This window comes from Netta rufina (assembly GCF_964035555.1).
Source record: "Netta rufina genome assembly, chromosome: 13".
Lineage (NCBI taxonomy): Eukaryota > Metazoa > Chordata > Aves > Anseriformes > Anatidae > Netta > Netta rufina.
This window is the reverse complement of record NC_140136.1, coordinates 11845278-11867920: the sequence shown is the minus strand read 5'-3', so window position 1 is coordinate 11867920 and position 22643 is coordinate 11845278. Positions and strand designations below refer to the sequence as shown.

General features: G+C 45.6%; 1 protein-coding gene across 2 annotated transcripts in view; it reads right to left on the bottom strand.

Moving 5' to 3' along the window:
- EDC4 (enhancer of mRNA decapping 4) overlaps positions 1–21904 on the bottom strand; it is a 32759-nt gene extending 10855 nt beyond the window's left edge. For both annotated transcript variants that reach the window (XM_084294456.1, XM_084294457.1), the window contains exons 1-19: positions 21778–21904; positions 18303–18459; positions 17064–17175; positions 16424–16523; positions 14928–15117; positions 13725–13872; positions 13105–13209; positions 11537–11646; positions 10909–10992; positions 10258–10353; positions 9149–9251; positions 8540–8720; positions 7366–7438; positions 6824–6915; positions 5950–6146; positions 5156–5244; positions 4286–4439; positions 2470–2933; positions 929–1030 (exon numbers count right to left, since the gene is read on the bottom strand). In XM_084294456.1, the coding sequence (XP_084150582.1) occupies positions 929–1030; positions 2470–2933; positions 4286–4439; positions 5156–5244; positions 5950–6146; positions 6824–6915; positions 7366–7438; positions 8540–8720; positions 9149–9251; positions 10258–10353; positions 10909–10992; positions 11537–11646; positions 13105–13209; positions 13725–13872; positions 14928–15117; positions 16424–16523; positions 17064–17175; positions 18303–18459; positions 21778–21856 (2636 nt within the window). In that variant the 5' untranslated portion in view covers positions 21857–21904. The remainder of the gene's footprint in view (positions 1–928; positions 1031–2469; positions 2934–4285; positions 4440–5155; positions 5245–5949; positions 6147–6823; positions 6916–7365; positions 7439–8539; positions 8721–9148; positions 9252–10257; positions 10354–10908; positions 10993–11536; positions 11647–13104; positions 13210–13724; positions 13873–14927; positions 15118–16423; positions 16524–17063; positions 17176–18302; positions 18460–21777) is intronic.
- Positions 21905–22643: the final 739 nt, after the last annotated feature.

Sequence of the window (22643 nt, the reverse complement as noted above, 5' to 3'; positions counted from 1 at the left end):
GCCTTCACTAGAAGGAGAGGAGCTTGCACTCTGCTCTGCATCCACACACGTCCAGAGTCACCCAGCTGAGGATGCCTCCCACCTCGATCTTTAACACAGAGACCTCTACAGAGCTCAGCAGGGGCTGCTCCATTTCCATCTGGGTCTGCCAAGGCTGAGCATGAGTGCTGCGTGACAGGGCCTGCAGGGTCTCTGCATTACAGACCGCTGTGGTTCAGGCAGTATGGCAAGGGGTGTCTGTTCTTGCTGCATACACACACTAGCATAAACCCTAGGATGCATCCACTGGCCCAGCAGGGAACCCCAGCACAGCATAACCTTGGAGTTTTACAGAGAGAGCGCAGTTAAGGCAGCAAGTATTGCAGGAACCGAGGAGAATCAGAACGAGCCCAGGAATTGCATGAACCTCAGTACCTTGGAGTCTTTCAGCTGCTGACCAGCCATCCAATACAGACTCTGAATTAAAGCGTAGATTATGAATGAACCCTCAGACGTCAAACAGGTCTGAGCTCACCAGGCACACAGGACTTGCCCATGGAGCTTTAGGGTGGCTCATGAGGGAGAAAAGATGTCAGAAAGAAGAAACTGACTCCTACGATAACTTTGCTACCTTATCTAAGGCACAGGATTTACAAACTGCTCCCTTAGTAAGGTTACACTAGTAATTAAACAAAATTTGGCCATGCTTTTAGGGGAAGCACAGCCAAACCCTCCCCTACAGACAGTAAATTGGACAGTGTCTGGAGGCCAATTGTGATCAACTGAAGTCACCAGAACATTACAGAAGCTGGACTGCATACACACATTAAGTCAGGAGACAAAGCAAAGACATTCACCCCACACGTGAAGGCCTGCTGGGGACAGAAGCACGAATGCAGCCTGAACTGAGTCCATGCAGGGCGAGAGAGGGGGCTGAGCACTCTTGTACCTTTGTTCTGCACTAGCATCCTGGCTGTCATGCTGCAGCAGGTGGTAGCTGTGTCGATGATAGGAAGAGCTCTTGTGCTTTTCTTCAACTTCATCCCTTGGGCTAAAGAATAAAAAAAAAAAAAAAAAAAAAAAAGGAAGTCCCATCATTAAAGTCCCTTTCAGCTTGGTTGTTTGCTCACCCCACTTCTCATGGGAAATCCTGATAGAAGAAGTAAAAACCCAAACCCAACAACAATAAAACCAAAGCAAACCTATCTGCACAGATCCTGAGAGCAGCAAGTGTTGTTTAAAGGTACTGAATTTCTCCACATGTCTTTCAGGAGGCTGTAAGAGGACAAAGCAGCCCAGCTATGCTTCGGGCACTAACTATTAACATAATGTCCCAACAAATACCCATGCAAGAGAGGTAGATAATCCACTGCTTTGAACATAAACTGCACACACTCTTAAGCCACAAAGCAGGCCTATTTGAATTGATCATGCAGGGATCTTTATATAGAAGTAAGCACTTGTTACTTAACATATGCTGGTGGTTTAACTGAGCTACAATGTCAAAAAAAAATCAAATTCATGCGCAAGTGGAATATCTCAGAACCAAAGATACCAATCTGATATTCTGATACGAGAAACCCTGAAGAATTCAAAGACAAATTCAAGACAATTCAAGACAAAGTGGGATTAAGCAGAGTTGTACACTCCCACAGAATTACTTTCTGAACTTCAAATTATGAGCAAAAGCAAAAACACTGCATGGAGAGAGAGCCTCAGTGACTTCCCCACAGCCACCAGAATCGAGACTGTTTCCTAAAACAGCATCCTCAGCTGTGAGGGCTTTCTCTTGGTGACAAGGCTCTCATGGCACACGCAGTCCTAGCCTAGAGAGACTCTGGAAGTGCTAGATGCATCTTGCTATTCCAGTCCAACTAGAAGATGGGGACACTAATTTTGCAGTGAATTCTAGCAGTACTCCCAGCCTAATGGTTTGCTTCCAGCGAGCAGACATAATTTTGCCCCATTCTACGTGCCTGTTCCACATAGGCATTGTAATTCATTTCCTCGCTTTTATAAGTACTTTATTTATAATGCTGGCTGCACAAAGCCAATCACAGAGGTGGAATACAATTAACCTATAAATCCACCTGTCAATTATGTGCTATTTGATTCCTTTCAATAAGGACATGCAGGGAGATCACCCTGAGGTGAATTTAGCTTGGACCAGTTTTATTTCTAGAGGTAAGATACAAAAAAAAAAAGCCCTGCTCAAGTCTCTTCTGAGGTGAACACGAAGGCCAGTAAAGCAGACTTCACCTTAAGAGATCCTTCATTCTGAAAGGTATGTAAGAGAGCACAAACTGTTAGAGCTGACCTAGGAAATTCAGGACGCAGCATATACACAGGAAGGCTGACTCATCCGATCCTTTAAGGAAAAGGAGGGATGAAAACTGTTCTAGCTTAATCACAGTGTAAAGAGCTTTTCACCAAGGCAGCTACTTGTGAAGTGTGAAGAAATTGCCCTAAGTAAGACACCCAAGTGATTACCTGTCCGCCATGCTGTTCCTAGTTTCTCTGGTTATGTCAGGAGCTGCTGGCCATGGCTGACCCACAACGCTGTCAGAACATGCATTTTCCTGAGTTAAAGCAGTCTCCAGTAACGACGGAGCATTCAGTCTGTCTACCTCCACTGGAGGCATGTCCAAGGAGTGGTGGCTATGCTCAGAATTGTGCCGGTTCCTCGGAGACAGCAAATGTAAGGCTGAGGCAGCAGATGCCATACTGTCTGCATGATGGTTGGGCTCCAGCACCTCCGCAGGGAGCCCAGATGGAGCAGCTGCGAAGCTGCGTTGCAAGGTCTCGGAAGCAATCTCTGGGATATCTTGGGACATGGCTGTGGAAGCAGAGGAAATGACATCTGGCGAACGCTCACGGGTGGGAGAAGCCTGGGGCACCACCAAGGGCTCCACTTCCTGCAGTTCCAGTGCTAGAGAAGAATTTCCTGGTGTGACCTGAATTAAAAAAAAATTAAACAAGAGCCCTCAGGGTAATGTGGAGACACCCCAAGACTCACCAGTTTCTTAAACCAGCCACTGTCAACCAGCTCTGGAAAAAGCCAGCTGTATCTTTTCTTCACGTGACCCCTGTGTCCCCCCTTTGGTCAGCACACGGAGAAGGACTCCAATACTTGTAATGTGCTGCTTTTGCCCTGCAGTCTCATTTTTTCCACGTCTATCAGATAAAGGCACAGAAATATTCACTGACCCTTCAGCACATAACCTTCCTCCAACCATCATTCTCCTTGACTTGCATGGAGATGAATACAGAAAGAGCCAGGAATTTAGCTGCTTCTCAGCTGGACTAACAACACATTTAATGTCAACGCTAGTTTGAACACACTTTCAAACAGAAATGCAAGACCAGCTCTACCTCCCTGCCCTGCTCCAGAACCTACTCTCTGGAAGAAATTAGTTTTAACACTTGTGAGAAACTAAGTTGTGTTTTTGCAGTAGAGAACTAATTTTCTGTATTGCAAGGTAGTTGTACAGTCATAATAAGGAGAAATGCTAAGCAGGTAAGTGGACAGTAGAAGGCCTCACTGCTCCAAAATAAGGTGGAAGCTTGAGAAAAACAGGATGAGCAGGGTGAGAACAGTAAAACAAAGATCACAAGTTCTCAAGACATAAGAAAGGAAGAAAAAGGAAAAGGGAGAAATTAAAAGGTTAAAAAAAAAAAGTAAAATTGTACATATATGGTATAGAGGAGCGTTGAGTGGCTTGTGAACCTGTAGTACTCTGTCAATGAGGAAACAGGGGAGGTGATCAGGTGTCAGGTAATAGGGACTAAAAGGTTATGATTTGTTTGCTATAATGCACTCCTAATTGGCAGGACACCTGCCATTGCAATTTGTGAATAAAATAGCTTCACAGGAGATTCCATCTGAAGAAAATTTGAGATTTTTCTCACACACTGAATGTCTCCAGGACTGAAAACATATTTCAATTTTAAGTTTGTCTTAATTTGTTTTACTTCACACTTGGAAAGAAAAATTTAGGAATAGGAAAAGATTACTTCACACCTGTAAGACCAACAAGGAGGAAGAAGCCTTCCCAGGTAGCACTGTCTCTGAACACAAAAGCTGACCATGGTGATAGCGACAGCACAAGCTAGAACTGTTTCTAGTTTTCAGAGACATGCTGACACTGAGGTCAAGTGCCATTAATACTGGTAAACCTGTCTGCAGGTCTGTGTCAGCAGCTGTGTTTTCCAAATGGCAGATGCTGGCCCTGTTAATATCCAAGTAAGTCTAATTTCAGCTTGTACAGGCCCACGGAGAAAGAAGGATCAGTATTTGGAGCCTTACTGGAACAGGTGCCTTTGGTGTTAGCTTGTCAGGGAGGCCCGGGATAAGAACTGAATGGCTCCTAGGACTGGTCTGGAGACTGCTGCTACTGCTGCTCAGCGTGAGGCTGGTGTCCAGCTGCATCTTGGGACTCACAGTCAAGTCTTCTGATGGCCTGCAGAAAATAGACACAAGCAAATCAAGCAGGCCAACTTAACCATACAGGTCCGTATCAAACGTTCAAGGGGAGGAGACTCGATCCACAAGTCAATGGAAGAACCCAACTCCAAATTCACAAGTGTTCTCCAAGCCCTCCTCCTTTCCACCGTGGTCAGCTATTGCCTACCAAGTAGCAAATGCATCTCCCAGCCACCATACAATTGAATTTGAGGGGTTTATGATAGAAGGGACTTGTTACATCTTCAATTCACGCTGTACAGAGTTCCGGGAGAAACAGTGCACTACATCCTCGTCCAGTTTCCAGCCCCGAGAAGTGAAGTTTTTCACTGTTATGCAGCCCAAGCCACCTCAATGCTAGTAAAATTTTCCTAACAGTCTCAATTATCTCCCTGCTCCTCAGTGGCTGCAGTGTTCTCTTACCTGTAAACAATGACAGCCCTTTGGGAGAAGCATGTAAAGCAACAACACTGAGATGCAATAAGAGAACCCCTGTGAGGCACAAATGAAACACTGTTGTTGGCACCCTGGAAAAACAACAGGCATGCTCCACGCTGCATCAGAGATGCAAACAGTTGCCCATATAGGGACTTCAGGACTTGGACCAGTTTCTAACTCCGGTAACAATCTCCTCTCCTACAGGATGCACCACAGTTCTGCCCCACACTGAAGAATAGTATTGCAATTGTATTATTTAATACATGCTCTATTTACCTGGACATAGAGGCATCAGTGACAGAAGTGCTACTCATGGCTGTGACTGCAGTCAGGGAACTGACGCTGCTGCCTGGAGATACGGTGATCTACAAGAAAATATACAGGGGTAAAATGTAACAGAATAACACAGCAACAGTACTCAACCTGAGATCACTGTCTCCAGAAGAACTCTTTGACAAGTCTTTGGCAAAGGCAGAAAAGACAAAAAAGACAAAACTGAATTTCTGCACGTTTCTACATGCTGCCCATCTTCACACAAGCTCCTCCAGTACACGTACAAACTGTGATGACAATCATATGTCTGCTGTGTCAGGTTCAAAAAACTCACTGAGCTACCAGACTACCAAGTTGCAGATCTCATGCAAAACATTTACCTACCTGATCATTTTAGATGTGCATTCTCAGGGGATCCTGTCAGACAGGATGTGCAGGGATAGCACAAGCTGACAGGGTTTTCTGCCATTGTGGCTATCTCCCAACCCCAAACAATGTGTGTAAACCAGTAAGAGCAGTCTCCCAGCACAGATAGTTATCTAGCACACACATTTCTACACAACACAGCTACACCAGCAGTTCTGCACCTCAATACAGCACTGGCAACACAAGTATAGACCAGCTAAGCAATTTAGAGATGCCAACATGTCCTTATGCAGTTGGATTAAAAGCACAGCAGTGAGTCAGTTTAGCCTATCTGCCTACCTCTAGCCCACCTGCCCAGAGAAAGTTCCCAAAAGCACCAAAATCCACACTTATCCCTTGCACCACCACCATCAGCACTCTCCTCTGGTTACCTGTTGAAGAGATGCACTCGGTGTCATGAATGCATCTGGAGTCATCAACTTTGGTTTGGCATCATTTGAGAGAGCAAGGAAGTCTGCTGGTACAGGCAGGTCAGCAATACGTCGCAAGTCTGGTTGAGAGCCATGAACAGATCCTTTTTCAGATCCCAGCCCTTCTGTGCCTAGATCGGCTATGTGGTCTGGAAAGGCTTCCAAGAGAGAAACACAAATCAATTTACAGGAACTTCCCCAAAAGGTAAAGTTTTAATTCCACAAGGTATGAACTTCTGTCACTGCCAGCCACACCAGATTCCAGATTCTAAAGGAACGAGGAACAACCTTGCAACATACTAATCAAAGCTACGGCTTTGTTAAGGCAAACCTCTGTTCTGCTTACTCTTTGTATGCTAAAGAGTGGATGTTATTGGTCTTCGATAATGAGAGGTCCAACCCTCCTTTCTCCTCTGAACACAGTGCCAGTTTTAACGGCCACATCCCAGAATGGTGAATGAACCATTCACCAGAGCATGCCACACACAGCCCTGTCTCCTACCCCAAAGCTCCAGTATCACTGTGATTTCTTTTGCCTGACAAGAGACAAACGTTGTGTTTCTGGAACCAGACCACCTAGGTAGGTGAACCCAAGTGTACACAAAGTGTTAGCACTCCTACCCTAACTTATCCCTATGCTCCGTACTCTCCCTGGGCTCTAACCAAGTGGTCCATCCTGAGAACCTTTTATACCATGACACTCTATTATGGAGAGACACCCAGAGCTGCCATAAGCCTACCAACCCACTCCTCCTGCCTCCCCACCCTTCTGCCAAGAAATCACAACTTTTAAAAACTCTGCAGTACTGAAGATTGACCAAACAAAAACACTCACCAAATTCTTCATGAGAGCCATGGGAAGGCACAGATGCACCCATATCAGGACTATGGAGAGGCTGGAATCTAATCTGCACGTCCTGTAGGGCCCTGAAAAATAAAAAAACAAAGGAAGCACCTCTGATTAGTTTAGAAATCACTGAGAGAAGTCTAAAGGTTAGAAAACTCTTAAGGGAACTGACTCCCTTGGAATATGCATTAGTGTTTTCAACCTGTGATGAAAGAAGCAGAAGCTGATCCCCATTCAGCTCTATCACCCAGTTCTGGCACTCAAGAGCACATGAGAGGTGCTTCCCAGGACTTACACACCAGCAGAACTTTCAAGCCAGTGTGTATTTACAGCAACAAAAATACTAGTTTGCCACGGCATCATGCTGGGCCCCTTCTTGGTAAGGACATATGGAATACACTAGAAGTTCCTAGGGGTCCAAGCAGCTTTTCTTATGAGCAAAAGAAATTGGTAAGCTAACAGCAGCTTAGTTCCTGCAGGTCAGTGTAGGATAAGGACCACTGCCCATGGTAGCTGCCAGGCATACTCACTTAGTGTGCACACAGAAGAGTTTTATCAGCACGCCTGCCGCTGACTCAACAGCCCCTGCTCCCTGAGCACCTTCTGAAAATAAGACAAAAAGTACAACATGAAGTTGGACAGAAACAACAAACTACTATAAAAGTCATCAGAGCAGAGGACACAGCAGAGAACCAGCACAACACAGCTTCATCACTTCCCCACTTCAGAGGTAAATTCACCCTGTTAAGTGTATCCTGCACTCTTTTTACTTTCCAAAGTGAGAGCAATCAAATTCCCTCTAATCAAATCAAATAAGCCCCATGGAAGGCAAGAGTATACTTCACAAGGCAGAGTGGGGGAAGCTGAGGTCTGAAACTACCTGTTGACATGATTGGTTGGCTATATTTTAACAGACACACTAGCTTATACCATACAGAAGTTCACACTAGAGCATGACCCATCCTTCCTGGCTTGAATAACTGTAGCCTTGCAAAAATCTCCCATTAGATAGCACTGAAAACATTCAGCCACGATCTGTATCACTCTCACCGCTATGAAAGAAAGAGTCCAATTAGAAAGGAAAACTCCCCCAAAAGAGACTAAATTAAGCACTCCTATGCAAATTACCCTAATCATCTAAACACCAATCAGGGACATGAAGCTTCATCCACTTCTGCTCCTGACTTGCTAAACATATCAGTCATTTTTCTTTCTGCGTTTCAGAGCAGTATGCTTCTAGTATCAACAACATGAATTAACTCTTAATTATGTAGAACAGGCATATCACAGGGCTGTTCTGATAGTCCAGGAATCTTTCTAACATGCTAATATGCTGATGTTTTTCAAAGCATCTTTAAAAATTTTAATAACAACATTTTAATAACAAAAAGGTAGGTGGTCAGGAACAAGGTAACAGCAAAGAGATGCAGCAATCAAGGAATGCTTGCATGGGACAACTCTCCACGGACTTGGTCCCTTGTAACCCACCCCACCGTGCTATTCTGAAGTGCTCTAGCTGCTCAGATGCATTTCCTAGAGAGTAAAAGAATCACAGAATGGCTTGGGTTGGAAGGGACCTTAAAGATCATGCTGTCCACTAGATCAGGTTGCCCAGAAGAACCAACAAGCCTCTCACGAGAAAGCCAGAATCAGTCAAGAAAGACAACCTGATCAGACAGCAGCCAAATGCTCTTTGTCACCTACCTACACTCAAGTTGTCATTTTCCTCTTCTGCTGGGAGCACTTCAGTGTGCCTTAACCGGCAGCGGCTCACTGCCTGGATGCCAAAGCTCAGGACTGGGTGGGTGAGGAGGAACTCTGAGATGGAGCTGAAGTAAGCTTTGCCTTCCTCTTGGTTCTGCATCAGCTCCATCACATACAAGACCTGGAACAATCAGAAATGGTAAATCACAGGGCTTTCAGAGCACAGCATTAGGACCTGAAAAAGATTTGAAAGCACAGGAAAAACACAAGGAATAAGGTCTGAGACATTTCAATCTGAAAGAGGACATCCCAGGGAACCACACTGCTATGTGAGTTAGTGTTGATCAGGAACTCAGTCCTGCTGTGCCAGACATAGGTTCCTTCAAATAAGTTTACTTTGGAGTGAGAAATAATCCTTAAGGCTCCTCAGGATTAATCAGCTGAATTGTCACCATCTGTCATTTTATACTGAAATAGCCGAGGCCAACCTCTGTGCATTTTTAGTTATTAACATGCAAAGCCTAGATATAGGCAGCAGAACCAGTCACAAAAAATGTTTCTTTTTCTGTCACTGATACCCACACAGCCAGCAAAAAACGAGCCACCTACTTTTCTCTGCACATCACTCAGTATCAGATACTCAGCAGAGAGGTCCAGGCAGACTTTCAGGCTGGGAAGAACACTCATGGAGCTGAAGATGTCAGGAGAAAAGCTAGATCCACAAACAAGATGGGAGGAGGTACAGAAAGTAAGTTATATTAGCACAACCACAACAATTCCTTTGAATTAGTTAAAATGCACCTTAATGAGTTTACAGCACAATCACCACCCACTAAAACAAAAGGAAAATTGCCAGAAATCAGTGCTGACATCACAAGACCAGCAAAGGAGATCACAGAATAGAATCAAGTTATGGATTCTGAATATTTATATGAAAAGTGACAGTTTGTCATTACCTAACATATGCCACAGTCATAGGAGGGTAAGAGCCAACGCTACAGATTTAAGAACAAAAATCCACCAAACCAAAATAGGCTTTGGACTTCTGCAGTATGGAACAGAAAAAGCAGCACTCAGCTGTACGCCACGTTCTTCTCATTTTAAGATGCCAATTCAGAAGGGGCTCTACATGTGCGTGTGATCATAGATGCCACAATCTACCAGCAAAAAAGTAAAATCAAAGAACAGTGCAAGCTGAGTGAAAGGATGGACTACGATATAATTTGAACTTCTGGACCTATATGGCTCAGCAAATAAGCCTCATAGAACTGCTTAAGCTCTGTTGACATAGTGGCTTCTCAATATTTAAATCAGAAAGAGTAATAGTAGGAAGAGATCCTAGATTGGTATCTAGTATTTTTACAGAAGAAATCACTCAGTGAGTGCAATTTGGAATTCCTCTCCTAGTGCTATAGCTATACGTACGCTTTACAGACCAAAGTGAAGATGATAGGTCTTGGTAACATGAATGAGAGTGCGTAAAAGGATCAGCCTCCCCTGCCTTACAGAAGTCCAACCTGACAGTCTACCACAGCCCTGATAGCTTCCAACAAACATCTAAGATCAGCAAAGGATGAGGTTCTAACTCAGGCTGGAGTAGACTCCACTGGAGATTAAGGTCACCTCTGTAAAGTAAGGATAGCTGGAAGTTGAGAGCTTTGTTACAATTTCTCAAAGAAAATCCAGCCCTCCAGGGGAGTGAGCATATAAACACCTACCAGACAGTCTGCAGACACGTCCAAGACACAGTGCACCACATCTTCAGTTCTCTGTTCTGATCTGCTCCTGTGATGAGAAATCTCCAGAAAGGAACCCTGTAGACACAACAGAATTGGTCTTAATGAGCAGCCACCTGTTCCATCAGGACATTGCACAGAAAAGTTCCTCACAAGCATGTCACAGCAAAGTTCCCAGAAAATCTTTGTTTGCAAGGCAGATTAGAAACCAGTATAGCTCTTGTAGATCTCAAGAACTATATGACCATACCTGATTGAAGAAAGAATTAAAAAAACAGCTACTCAGCTACTTTTTATATCAACTACAGTAGACATTTGAAAGACAAAAGGCCTTGCTTTTTGGCCAGGAAAAATTGACCATATCACAAACCCAAGAGGACCCATCAACTTGGAACTGTCACTACTTTCATGGAACTGACACTAGAATTAAGGTAACTTTAGACTGTGCTCTAGAGCACTCCATCACTAGACTTAACTACACTTACTACATTTTACTACAAAGATGACAGGACTTGCTCCTGCCACAAAGCAAAATTTTTTACAAGTACAATGCAATTACAAGGAACTCTCCAAAGGCAGAGTTCAAAGGCACTACCTAATTCTGATATGCAAAATACAGGATTGGGGCCTTACTCTGGGTCTTGTTTTTTATGGTTGTCACAGAAGAGCAGGCAGGAAAGAGGCCTACCATCATGTGGTTTCCACTCATGAAGACACCTAGGAAAGAAGCAGAGAAAACATCAAGTGTGCATGGAGTGGTAAATGAGGAAGCTAAAAAGTGGGATCTGACCACGTTTTCCCTTGTCCAAAGAGAGCACACCACACTGCCATAGACAGTGACCAAAAAATAAAGTCATGTCCTGCTCTTTGGTATGGTATCTTAACAAACACACAATACGTAACAGATTTCAACATTGTGATGAACAGCTCAGAGCAGCTTTCTGCTTTGCAAAAGAGAATGACTTTTTTGCAAGAGAGAATAACTGGCCGACTTTCACTAAAACCTCCGCAAAGCACAAAATGCACGTTTTCAGACACAGCTCTTTGCTTTTTTCCTAAGTTCACCAAACTGTGAGCACATGTGATATTCAGTGATAAAACAGAACTCTTCACTAACAGGTTACTTTACATTCACCCTGCATTTTTATAGCATCCTGAGAATAACCACTGCAGGTGATCCTGTAACAAAACAATTATCAGAGAAAATGCAGCAGAGCTCCTCAGCACAGTAAGATCCTTCATTTTTTAATTCTCAAGTTACCTTGGCTCATCTTGCACCTCAATATAGATCTGCCAGAATTTGACAAAGCCATCATGACTTGCTGTGGCCAACACAGTTCCATCTGGAGAAAGCGCTCCCTCGCTCAGGTACTAAACCAAGGAGGAAAAAAAGACACAGAAAAGTAATTTTATAGCTCTTCAAGGAGAGAGAATACTCTTTTCACATAGGAGTTTGATTAACAAGCAGATAAAACATCGGCTTGTTCACAAGATCACAGTGATTTCTAACATATGTCTCATTAGACAACTTAAAACTTCCAAGAAAAACCGACAAGGACTTTTTTCTTGTAATAATAATCATTAACAATCCAAACAGCAAATTTAAGTGCAATAGATTATGCTGCTACTGTTCCCACCATTACTCATGTTATAAACAGAACTCACTAGGGATTTTCTGGTTTCTCACGAGCATTAAGTACTTTGTTTTATCTAGGTGATACAATTACTTTGTCATTATCCTATTTAAGAAATTGATCCTTTTCAGTTGTCTTTTATATTCAAAATATCACCTTCTGAATGCTCAGCTTCAGGCCTTGTTCACTGTACTGACAGATATAACTATAATTATTAGGGGATTCATAGAAAAATAACAACGGGCTTAGTTTTCCCTTTCTCATCCAGCAATAAACAACAGTGTTAGGTGTTCCATTTACCAGAATACATAACAACAGAATTCAAACACAGACCAGGCTGTCAAACAGGCTCTTGGAAATAGAGGTGTTTGTCCTGGTTTCAGCTAGCATAGAGTTACTTTTCCTCCTTCTAGCTGGCAGGGTGCTATGTTTTGGATTAGGATGAGAAGAGTGTTGTAACACACTGATGTTTTTTAATTGTTGCAGAGCAGTGCTTACGTTAAGCCAAGGACTTCTCAGCTTCTCGCTCTGTCCTGCCAGCAGGCAGGCTGGGGGTGCAGCAGGAGCTGGGAGGGGACAGACCCAGGACAGCTGACCCAAACTGGCCAAAGGGGTATTCCATGCTATCTGGGGTCATGCTGAACAATTTATAGGGGTGGCTGGCTGGAGTAGGTGGCGGCTGCTCGGAGTTAGGCTGGGCATCGGTCAGCGGGTGGGGAGCAACTGCATTGTGCATCACTTGTTTGTACACATTTTAGTAGTAGATTTTAGACAGATTAGTAGATTAGACAGATTTTCCTGTTTTAATAAACTGACTTTATCTCAACCCACAGGCTTCACTTTCCCATTTCTCTCCTCCATCCCAGAGAGGGAGGGTGAGTGAAGGGCAGTAGGGTGCTGAGCTGCCGGATGGGTTAAACCACACCAGTGTTTCAAGAGCCATACTCAAAGCAAATGACTACAAACCCACTCTGGCTCTTGAAAAAAAGGTTACTTACCACTAACTCATGCACGTAGCCAATAGCAGGCTGTGGGTGATAGGCTGGATTGGTAAGAACCTATTTTTATTTTTTTTTTAAACAGCAAAATGTCCTAAGAACTCCAGCTCCTGACACATTAAAACCCAAAGAGAACCTAAATGATGTGCAGTGATCACCTTTGCGACAGTAGTAAAGAAAATGAAATAGATTCATACCGTGCTGTGGCCTTTCACTACGATGAAGCCTTCTTTGATGTTAGGCACTTCCACTGGCCAGGAGCTGTTGTTTGTTCGGATAATGTCCAAATCCCATACCTCTGCCTGGAAAACAAACGTGCATACATATAGGCTTGTTTCTACAGGCATTGGTCTGACCCAGTTGAGAATTTCACATTTTTACCTGACATATCAGCCCAGTGGCAACTATGTGACACAAACCTTCCTTTCCCCACATGATTTGGCCATTAGATGCTTTCCTGGCACCCAGCTGTACATAAGTACTGCTGGTCAAAGTCATTGCTGCTGCTCACCAGCCCCTCCCCTGGCTACTGGCCAAGCCTGAATAAATGAATGATGCCTCTAGCCCTCCACATTGTTGCTAGTGGTCCTCACTATTTGGTGGTGAACAAAAGTTCTCATTTTCCTTCCTCCCGAGCCCCTGAGAAAGATCAGCACAACCTCTCCTCAGGTGAGAGGAATCCTGAATCTCATTACTGAAGGATCCCCAGCATGGACTAAGCAGAAGCCTTGACATCTCTAACCGTATGGACTCTTTATTAGATTCTCTCCCTCTAATGGTAATAAGGGTCAGTCTTTCAAAAGCAGCATTTCCTTACCCTGTCCTCATGCAGCAATGCCAACGTTTGACTTCCCTCTTCACCATTCTCTTCATTATCATCTGGGATGAAAGGACACCAGATGATTCTCCGAGAGGTGTTCAGTGGGGTATTGTCAGGCCGCTTGATGTTCACCAAGATCTCCTCTCTGATCACCACAGTTAAGAAACAAAACTTTCTGGCTGTAACTGATATTCAGCAATAACCTATTCAGGTTTGCTCCTCTGGTAAATACTATTAAAAGTCAATTTTTTTTTTGGCTTACTGAGATTCAAAAAGAAATTAGGTACAAGTACTCTGCTAAAAGTAAAAGGCAGGCAACTTTTCTTCTCAGTTGAAAAGTAAAAGTAAGAAGTTAATAGTTCTCATAATTTTTTCTTGCAGACTGCAGACAGGAAAGCGATAAGCACAACAGGAGCAAATGCTGAACGTGCAGTCCATGCAACTGCTGATGGACAGATTAAATGATTTCAGCTAGCATTGCAACAACACAGAAAGACAGAAAACCTACCATATTACCCCAGGCTGAGTGCTCTGGTCCATCCATACAAATCAGTTCTTAAACAACTACAACTTTGCTCCAGTTGCTATTGGAATGATTGCATACAATTAAAATTCAGCAGCCACAGCTTAACACACCACATCCCACAGACTGATGTGCTTCCCAAAAGCACTGAAAAGACACTCCTAGCATTTAAAAGAAAATTATTTGGGGCAATGAATCAAGCAGTAAAATACCACCAAAAGAACTAGAGTGACAGGTTTGGAAGGAAGTTACTGAGTGAGAGGATAGTATTGCATCTTCTTCCTCAGAAAAGTAACTGAGGTAAAGAGCTAGAACCAGAGAAATATGAGTAAAATACTTTGTCACATGGCTGAGCTGACACTGTCCATGTTTAAGGCCAGCAAGTACAGACACTAAAATCCTTCTGGACTACTTTTGCGGGGACCAGAAACTACTTTTTACTAGACCAGAGCACAGAGATGTCACCCCTACAATTTCAAGTTACAGCTTCAAGTGCAGAACACAGGCACAGGCTGATCAAACACTCATCTGATACTCTCTAGGATGGGCAGAACTATTGAATTCCCTCCTGCAAGCTGCTGTTCTGACAAGGCTATGAAAGAGGTTGCAATCCTGAGATTGCATTCACATGTAACCCCTATAAAAACATTGATGCGAGGCTTGCTTCGACAAGATACTGGATTTTGTCTTTATCCATGGACAGGCGCCAGACAAAAAGGTTGCCAGCCTCATCCAGACACGCCAGCTGGTTGGAGTTGAGATGAGCAAAAGCCAGGTCTGCCACGCCACCTGTGAATCCCTTCAGCAAGGTCCTCTCAGCAGTGCTGATGCTCAACACTCGCACCATGGCGGAGCCATTACTGGCAGCTGCAGAAAAGACAGAAGGAAGAAGTCACCATTTATTTATCTGGGCGGTTTCCCTGCAGGGCTGCCTTTGTCCCCCAGATGTTAACTTGTCATTTCCAGCATCCATTCTGCCATCAGCTGCCATCACCTGGCAGCACAATGAAAAACGGAAAACCCGTATCAGTAGACACCCCTCTAATAAGCCCTTTCAAGACCCAGTGTATGTGCAAAAACATTCACCAAATTTTTCAGCTTTGGTTCACAAAGGAACTACAGTAACAAAAGGGATTTTGCCTGCCTTGTAAGGGGCAGCTTAATTCCCAAGATCTTCTGTAGTGTTTCTTGAGTACTACAAGTTCTAAGATGCTCTGCTTAGAATGTAGCCAATCTCACGATTCTCATGAAAGATGCTTTCACTGAACAAAATACCTAAATCTTTATCCCAAAATGATTATGAAGCTACCAAACCTCCAAGATTCACCTTCTTTGACAACAAATTAATTTTAATGACAATTCCATTTTCAGTAACTGGACAAAAGTTGTCACTGAGAGACAGGTAGCTCAAATACATCTCCAGTAAGGAGACGTAAAAAGCACAATCATTCACCTGGGAAAAAGCACCACTTTTTGGCTTGCGTGGCTGTAAAGAATGTGATTCACTGCATGCATATTCTAACCAAAGTTTTCAGCTTTTCCATTTCAGACAAATATGCAGACAGTCTTATGGAAACCATATTGTTTCTGCTTCTAACTGCCTAAGGCAGCCCTGGCAGATCACTCAGCTTTCCATACTTTTACCACACCCAAGTTTTCATACTTCAAAACAAATAAAAAATAAAAAAAAAGAGGCAAGGCATCCTAAAAACACCTACTCTAGGATAACCTCAGCTAAGAAAAATGCAGAAGTGGAGTAGTGGCTTTCATAAAAGGCCGGAGAAACTGATGGGTGCTAGAACTGAGAAGAAAGGAAAGAGACAAGGGAGTCCCAAACACTGTGTGGGAGCAGAGACATTGCAGATGGGTTAAGTGCTCGTTTGTTTCATATATTTTGTGAAACAATCTTTCCTTGTGTTGTCCTGCTTTTCTCTCCTTTCCTACTACAAAGCATACTGCATCCACACTGCTCTTTGCCTCCTCTAAATTTAGCCTTAAACTCAACTCTAAATTTATGCAAGCAAATCCACCACAAACATCTATCTGCTCAAATTACCATGGGGCTGCTTCTGTGCTTAGCGACAAAGAAGCTTGTTTGCTACAGAATTATTTCATTACACAAATAATTACACAAATCAACAGAAATCACATCCAAGACGAGCAGGTACCTCACCTCTAAGGGCATAAGCCAGGTAAGAGTTTGAAACAGCTATCAGATTGCCGTAATAGTATTTCTGCTCCCAGTCATATCTAGCAACAGGCTGTATTTTCACCTGCTCAAGAGAAAGGAAAAAAAAAAAATGTGAGAAATGTCAGGAATAAACTTTTTCCTGGAACAAACTTGCCAAATATATGATTTCCTCTAGGAAAGGTCTGTAATGCTTAACCTTGAGCTCTTTGTGTTGTATTTTCTCTTTCTTCTTTGAGGAGAGGGGGAGTGAGAGAGCGGTTGTGGTGGAGCTCAGCTGCCCACCCAAGTAAAACCACCACACAGGGAATAACACGGTAGAGTATTCATTTATGATCTGAGCTCCCTCCATTCATTGCATTTCAAGGAGCAAAATGATACAATATGGAATATTAGATTATTCCTGAGAATTAGAAGGTAACTTGGCCATGCTCTGCAATAACAATCAATTACAAGATTCTGCCTCAGTTCTTTTCTCCTTGCTAAGCTCTCTGCCAAACTTCCACCCAACTACAAGCTTCTACAACACAGGAAAGAAGATAGTCATTTCTGTTTAAAATATTCAAGTGCTGAGCTGATGTAACTAAAAAGAATAGACAGAACTGTGCTTTCTCATGTTCCTTACCTTGTTACTTCCTCTGGCCTTACTTGTGATGCTGGAATCACTGCTGGCCACTATCTCCACATCTTTTGCCAATATTACTGTGCAAGTGGAGCTGTCATCACCAGAAAGGCAGCTTTTAAGAAAAAAACAAAGAAGAAAAGATGAGACAGGACTCCAAAGGAAGACAACAGAGGTCAGGTATTTGTTGTTCATATTGCTAACAGCAACACAGAAGGAATATCTGTGCATCTAGGAGGTTTGAGCTTATTTTACTTTCAATTTTACTTTCAATTTTACTTTCAGTTAAGAGTCTCCCTTCCCAGTATACCACAGGTTTGAGAGAGCCAAACACCTCGTTTATTGAGCTTAAAAACCTTCACTCTTCTTACAGCCCCTTAGCCTATTTGACTTGAGCACAGACCTAAATTTGGTTAAAGTAGCCTTAAAGTTGCTTACTATCCAACACCGTAAGGTGCAAAGAGACCAAAGCCAACCAGCTGAACCTCATCAACAGAGCATGTCGCTCATGGTTCTCAAAAAATTGCCTCTCAAAACTACAGAGAAAACCCAAATAAAAGGTATTCACAGGAGCTCTGATGTTAAGAAGAGTTAGTACACGAAGCCAATGATTATGCTAATTAGACTGATGTATGATAGCGGTTCTGGGTTTGGAATTACTCCCGTGACAAAGAACAAGCCCAAACTATTCTACATGCACATGTTCTCCTGCATATAGCAGAAAAAACAGTAAAACCTGGTGTGCTGTCCCAAACACACCAGTGCACACACACAACTCAGCAGAGATGGGAAGACATCTAGCTGAGGTGCAGCTGTTCTAAGTCACAGGGGGAGAAATACTCTGACAAGTGCAAAACTGGTGTAAGTTACCTCTCGGGTAACTTGGGTCCCTGCAGGAGTCTAGCTGGAATTCTACAAGAGAATGCTGAGTTTCAGCCCCAGCCCTGCTAACACACCTCCATCCTGACTTGCAGTGTCTGTCGTGTGTCCAGCCCTGCACTCCTTCTCCCTAAACAGCTCTGTTGATATTATTCCTCAGCTCCTGAACAGCAAGGATGTCAGGCTGTGTGCCTCAGCATCCCAAACACCACAAAAGCTCGGACCAGCAGCTCTGACTCACAACCGTCAGCTGAACTCCACGTAAAACTTACCATCAGATCCCCAGCATGCTCGTCCAGGCCCAGCAGAACCAATTTTTAACCATTTTCTATTCACTCCCAGCCTTTTTTGAACAACACTTACATGACTTGCTTCTCCTGTAAGGCTCCCAGAGAAACGTTGCGATGCACCGGTTTCGCCAAGGAAGGTCCATCGCCGGCCACGATGGGATCAGGCACCAGCAGTCCGTTCAGGTCTCCATTGTAGGAATTTGATGGTCTCTGGTTCTCGTTTACTGAACCTAGGAAAAAGCATTACCAACCATGCACAGTATCCGTTAAAAGAAATAGTGCTGTGTAAAACACGCTACCTTCAGATATATCAGGTTCTACTGATCTATAAGGGAGAATATGTTGAATTGGTTGGAAAAAGTGTTCTTCTCTAAAAAGGATGCGTAAGACCTCCCACGTAAGAAACCTGTATCACATACAAGAGTGAAGTCATAGGTCTGGTCTCACACAAGCACTTGCAGCAGACCAGAAAGACCAGTGAAAGAAGAGGGAAGTTGGGTTCAAGGAGCAAATATTCTTGCATTAGAACTAAGGTGATAATTTAGATTTCCTGTATCTCAGTCAGGTTCAGGGCCAAAGGGTTCTTGAAGTGTCATTTCTAACCCTTGTGCCTGAAGAGATCTCTGAAGTTCATCAAGCACGTACAGTGGTCAGCCACAGCACTTGGGGTTGGTTGGAAATAACACACTTGTTACTTTCCAAAACTGGCTTCTAAGACCTGACCTCAAAAGCCAGGTGTTCTGCTAACCCAGCTATGAAGCTGCGCAGCTGTGCCTCTGGGATTCCCACAATTCTCACTCGGTTTACTCCTCACACGGGAAGTCTGCAGCACTCAGGTTTTGTGCAAAGCAACCATTTGCTCTGATTTTCAGCTGTGTCTTCACGTATTTGGCCAAGAACAAGTTGCCTGGTGGCCTCCACGCCGTCTGAAGGCTTCCAGAAGGGGACAGACGTAGCAGAGGGGTGCAGGAGACTCTTCCCTCTACTATTAGCAAGGGAATAGCCAACAGTCCCCACTGGAGACCAAACCCCCTCCACCTTCACTTACACTTCAGCGCACACAAGTCAGAGCCACCTGTCTCAGCGACCTCCTTGCTTGAAATTTTCACTGGTTTTAAAATCCGCAATTCTGCGCACCGTTGCCAGGAAACTGCTGCAAGCTCTTGTGAAATGGCTGCTCCCAGGACCAGGAGCGCCGCTGTTACTGGCGCATGTAACAGACCTCTGAAACATCTCCGCTAAAAGCAAGGCGAGCTTTCTATGACCAACCAGATTTAATTGCTTTCATGCATCAGGATGAGTGCTGCTGTCTGTAGAAGCAACCGCAACTCAGGTACCCACCTGGAGCACCCCTCAGTTTACCTGCGCTGCACGAAGGGAACAGCAGCTGCACTCACACAGCACGGGGAAACTTCAGGTCACCGAACGACATCTTGTGGCCACCCAGCCCACCTGTGCCATACTTGCTGTTGCAGCATTTGGGCTGTGCCCACCACTGCTACAGCGTGTGGTGGGTGCTCATCCATCCGCAGCAGCTTCCACCTGCTGCAATTTATTCTTTGTGACCAAAAGCGGGACAGTAATCACACAGAAAAAGCACCCAGGCTGACAAAGTGAGACGACACATTCTTTCCTCTATGTGCAGCAAGAGGAACGGCTCACGTAAGTATCTCTGCTCTTCTGTGGACAGTAACAACAGCTCCATGGGAAAGGGAAGAAGAAAACACTCCACAGAGGCTGATGGAAACACCCCACAGCGGGACACTGAAGTGCAGGAATGTGCTCGGCCCATCTTAGTCTTGGAGGGAAGCAAGCGAGCAAAGGTGTGGCCTGCACACAGTCCTGAAGAGGAGGGAAGAGGCTCAGCGTTTAGCAAGTACATGAACAAAACCCAGTGTTAACGAGACTAGCACTGGCTTCAAAGAGAAACAATACCAGTTACGTTCATCACCTCTCTATAAGGCAGGAAAGAAAGAATAGAGTCAGGATACAGAACGCTTCCTGCTCCCACCAGCACCTTCACCAGGAGATGTTCCTTTGCACCGAGCAGAGCACAGCCCTGATACCTGGCACACGAGCAGTAGGCACAGGTAGCACTCCTTCCCCCTTGCTGCAAGCACAACATCAGAAAAGGGCCGTGGCTGCCAAAGCAGCAAACGATGCACACCGAAACCCAGAGAAACCCACGTCAGGAGAATGTGTAGGGATTGTGGATGGTGTTTGCACGATCACCAAACCCCCAAAATCTACAGAAGTGTTGTGACAGTTATAAACTTTTTAGGGCAGGGAGTGATTCTTGTCATCTGCTGGGGCAGCACCCAGGATAACAAAACGCTGCTCAAGGCCACCTGCAGCCGGTCTGGCAGCACCTTCCTAGGGCTGACAGCCATGGAGAACAGCTACACTGTTCTCTGCACGATGGGAAAACCTGCCACAGGGGGAGCAACAGAAACTGGAACTAGAGAGGACTTTGACCGCAGAAACTTTCCACTAGACAAGGCGTGATTCGTGGAGCTGCTTCTATTCTCTTTCAGGATCCTTGAAAGCTTCCCTTTCTTCTGACACGCTAATAGGATGTTCTGAGGCTTTCAGCTGGCAAACACGTCTTCTCGCTTTTTATTTTATTTTGTCCTGTTCTTTCAAGTCTAGGCACTACTTACCACCTGGGCAGTGCTTCCTGCTAAGAACTGGTTGGTTACAGACCAATTTACTGCCTGCATGCTCCTTTTCCTCTCAGCTGCTTTCTTATGCACTAGAGCTGACAGAGATGGAGAATGAGATACAGGGGACAGGAGCGAATATGAAAGAAGAAGCATGGCAAGAAGTAAGGCATCCTCAGTAAATAATCCCTTTGCTTCTACCAGCAAGAAAAGCTGCTCCAGGGGAAACTCAAGCTTCTTTTCTCTCGTGGTGACAACTCCAACTGCCTCCCCCCAGCACCCGGTCCCCCACAGCCCTGCGCCCAACCTCTCACCCCTGGGGCCGGGCAAAGCCAGCACAGGGGGCAGCTGCTGGGGAGCTAGCACAGCGGCACGGACAGCCTGGCTGCTGGCTCTGAGGACACCTGAAAGCCACGTTTCCTTAGCAGGAGCACAGCGTGGGCATCAGTGCCCCCAGACCCCTCGCTTCTGGGCAGAAGGCCCATGAGTTAAGCCTGGGTTTGCCTGAAGGGCTGCACCAGGCAGCGATTTTTTGGCTGGCCCGACTTCCAGCAGCACGCAGCCCGCTGAAGGCAAGGCGGAGAGGCACAGGGAAGAGAAGAAACCCAATAAACGCCTCACGAAGCTGCCAGCTCGGGGCTCAGCCACCACACAAAGACACGGCTGAGGGGAGCGACCGCGGGCAGCCCGGGCACCCGGGGGGGGCGTTGAGGAGCCCGCAGGGAGGCTCCGGGGGGGAACCGGGCAGCAGGAGCCGGGCCAGGAGGCCCCAGAGGAGCGGCGCTGCCCGGCGGGCGGTGCCCGGAGCTCCCCGCGGGGCTCCCCGGAGGGGGCCGCGGCCTCTCCCGGAGGCGGCGGCGGCCTCAGGCGGCCGGGCCCGGCCCTCACCTCCCGGCCGGTCCAGCTTGAGGATGTCCCGCAGGTGCTGGGTCGCGTCCTCGATGTCGATGCTGTTGGAGGAGGCCATGGGGCCCGCACCGACACCGCCACAGCCGCGCTGCCCCGGCCCGCACCGCCCCCGCTTCCGCCTCCGGTCCTCGCCGCCAGGGCTCCGGTTGGAAAGCGCGGCCCGGCCGCCGCGTTCCGGGCGGGGCCGCAGCGCCTCAGCCCCGGCCTGGGCGCTGTGCTCAGTCCCCCACAGCCACGTCTCCCCTCAGGGATATCTCCCCACAGCCCCATCTCCCCCCAGCCCCACGGTCGGAGCCACCCCGGGCCCTCCCCTCGCTTCCAGCAGGCTCCGTGTGCCCTCCAAGTGAATATCCTTGAGGGGAGCTTCCAGCACAACTTCTCCTAGTGCTGTGGTAAAGGACAACGCTGCTGGGTTTGAAACAGCACCAAGGCAGCGCAGGGGTGTAAAAACATGCCACAGACCCAAAAGGGGTCTGACCCTAACGTCAGCTTTGCAGAAAGGCTCCTCCAAGGGAAACAGCAGAGCTGTCTGAGCACCCAGCTGCCTGGGATGCAGTTGGAGAGCACAGCCCCAAGCTCTGCTGAGAGGTGTAAGGAATCACAGAATTTCTAGGTTGGAGGAGACCTCAGGATCATCGAGTCCAACCTCTTACCTAACACTAACAGTCCTCCACTAAACCACATCCCTAAGCTCTACATCTGAACGTCTTTTGAAGACTTCCAGGGATGGTGACTCCACCACTCCCCTGTGCCAGCTTCCATCTCCTTGGAAAGCCTGAGCTAGCCAGGCAGCGAAGTCCTCGAAAAACTGGGTCAAATGGCTTAGTCAGGACTGGAGGTAAAGC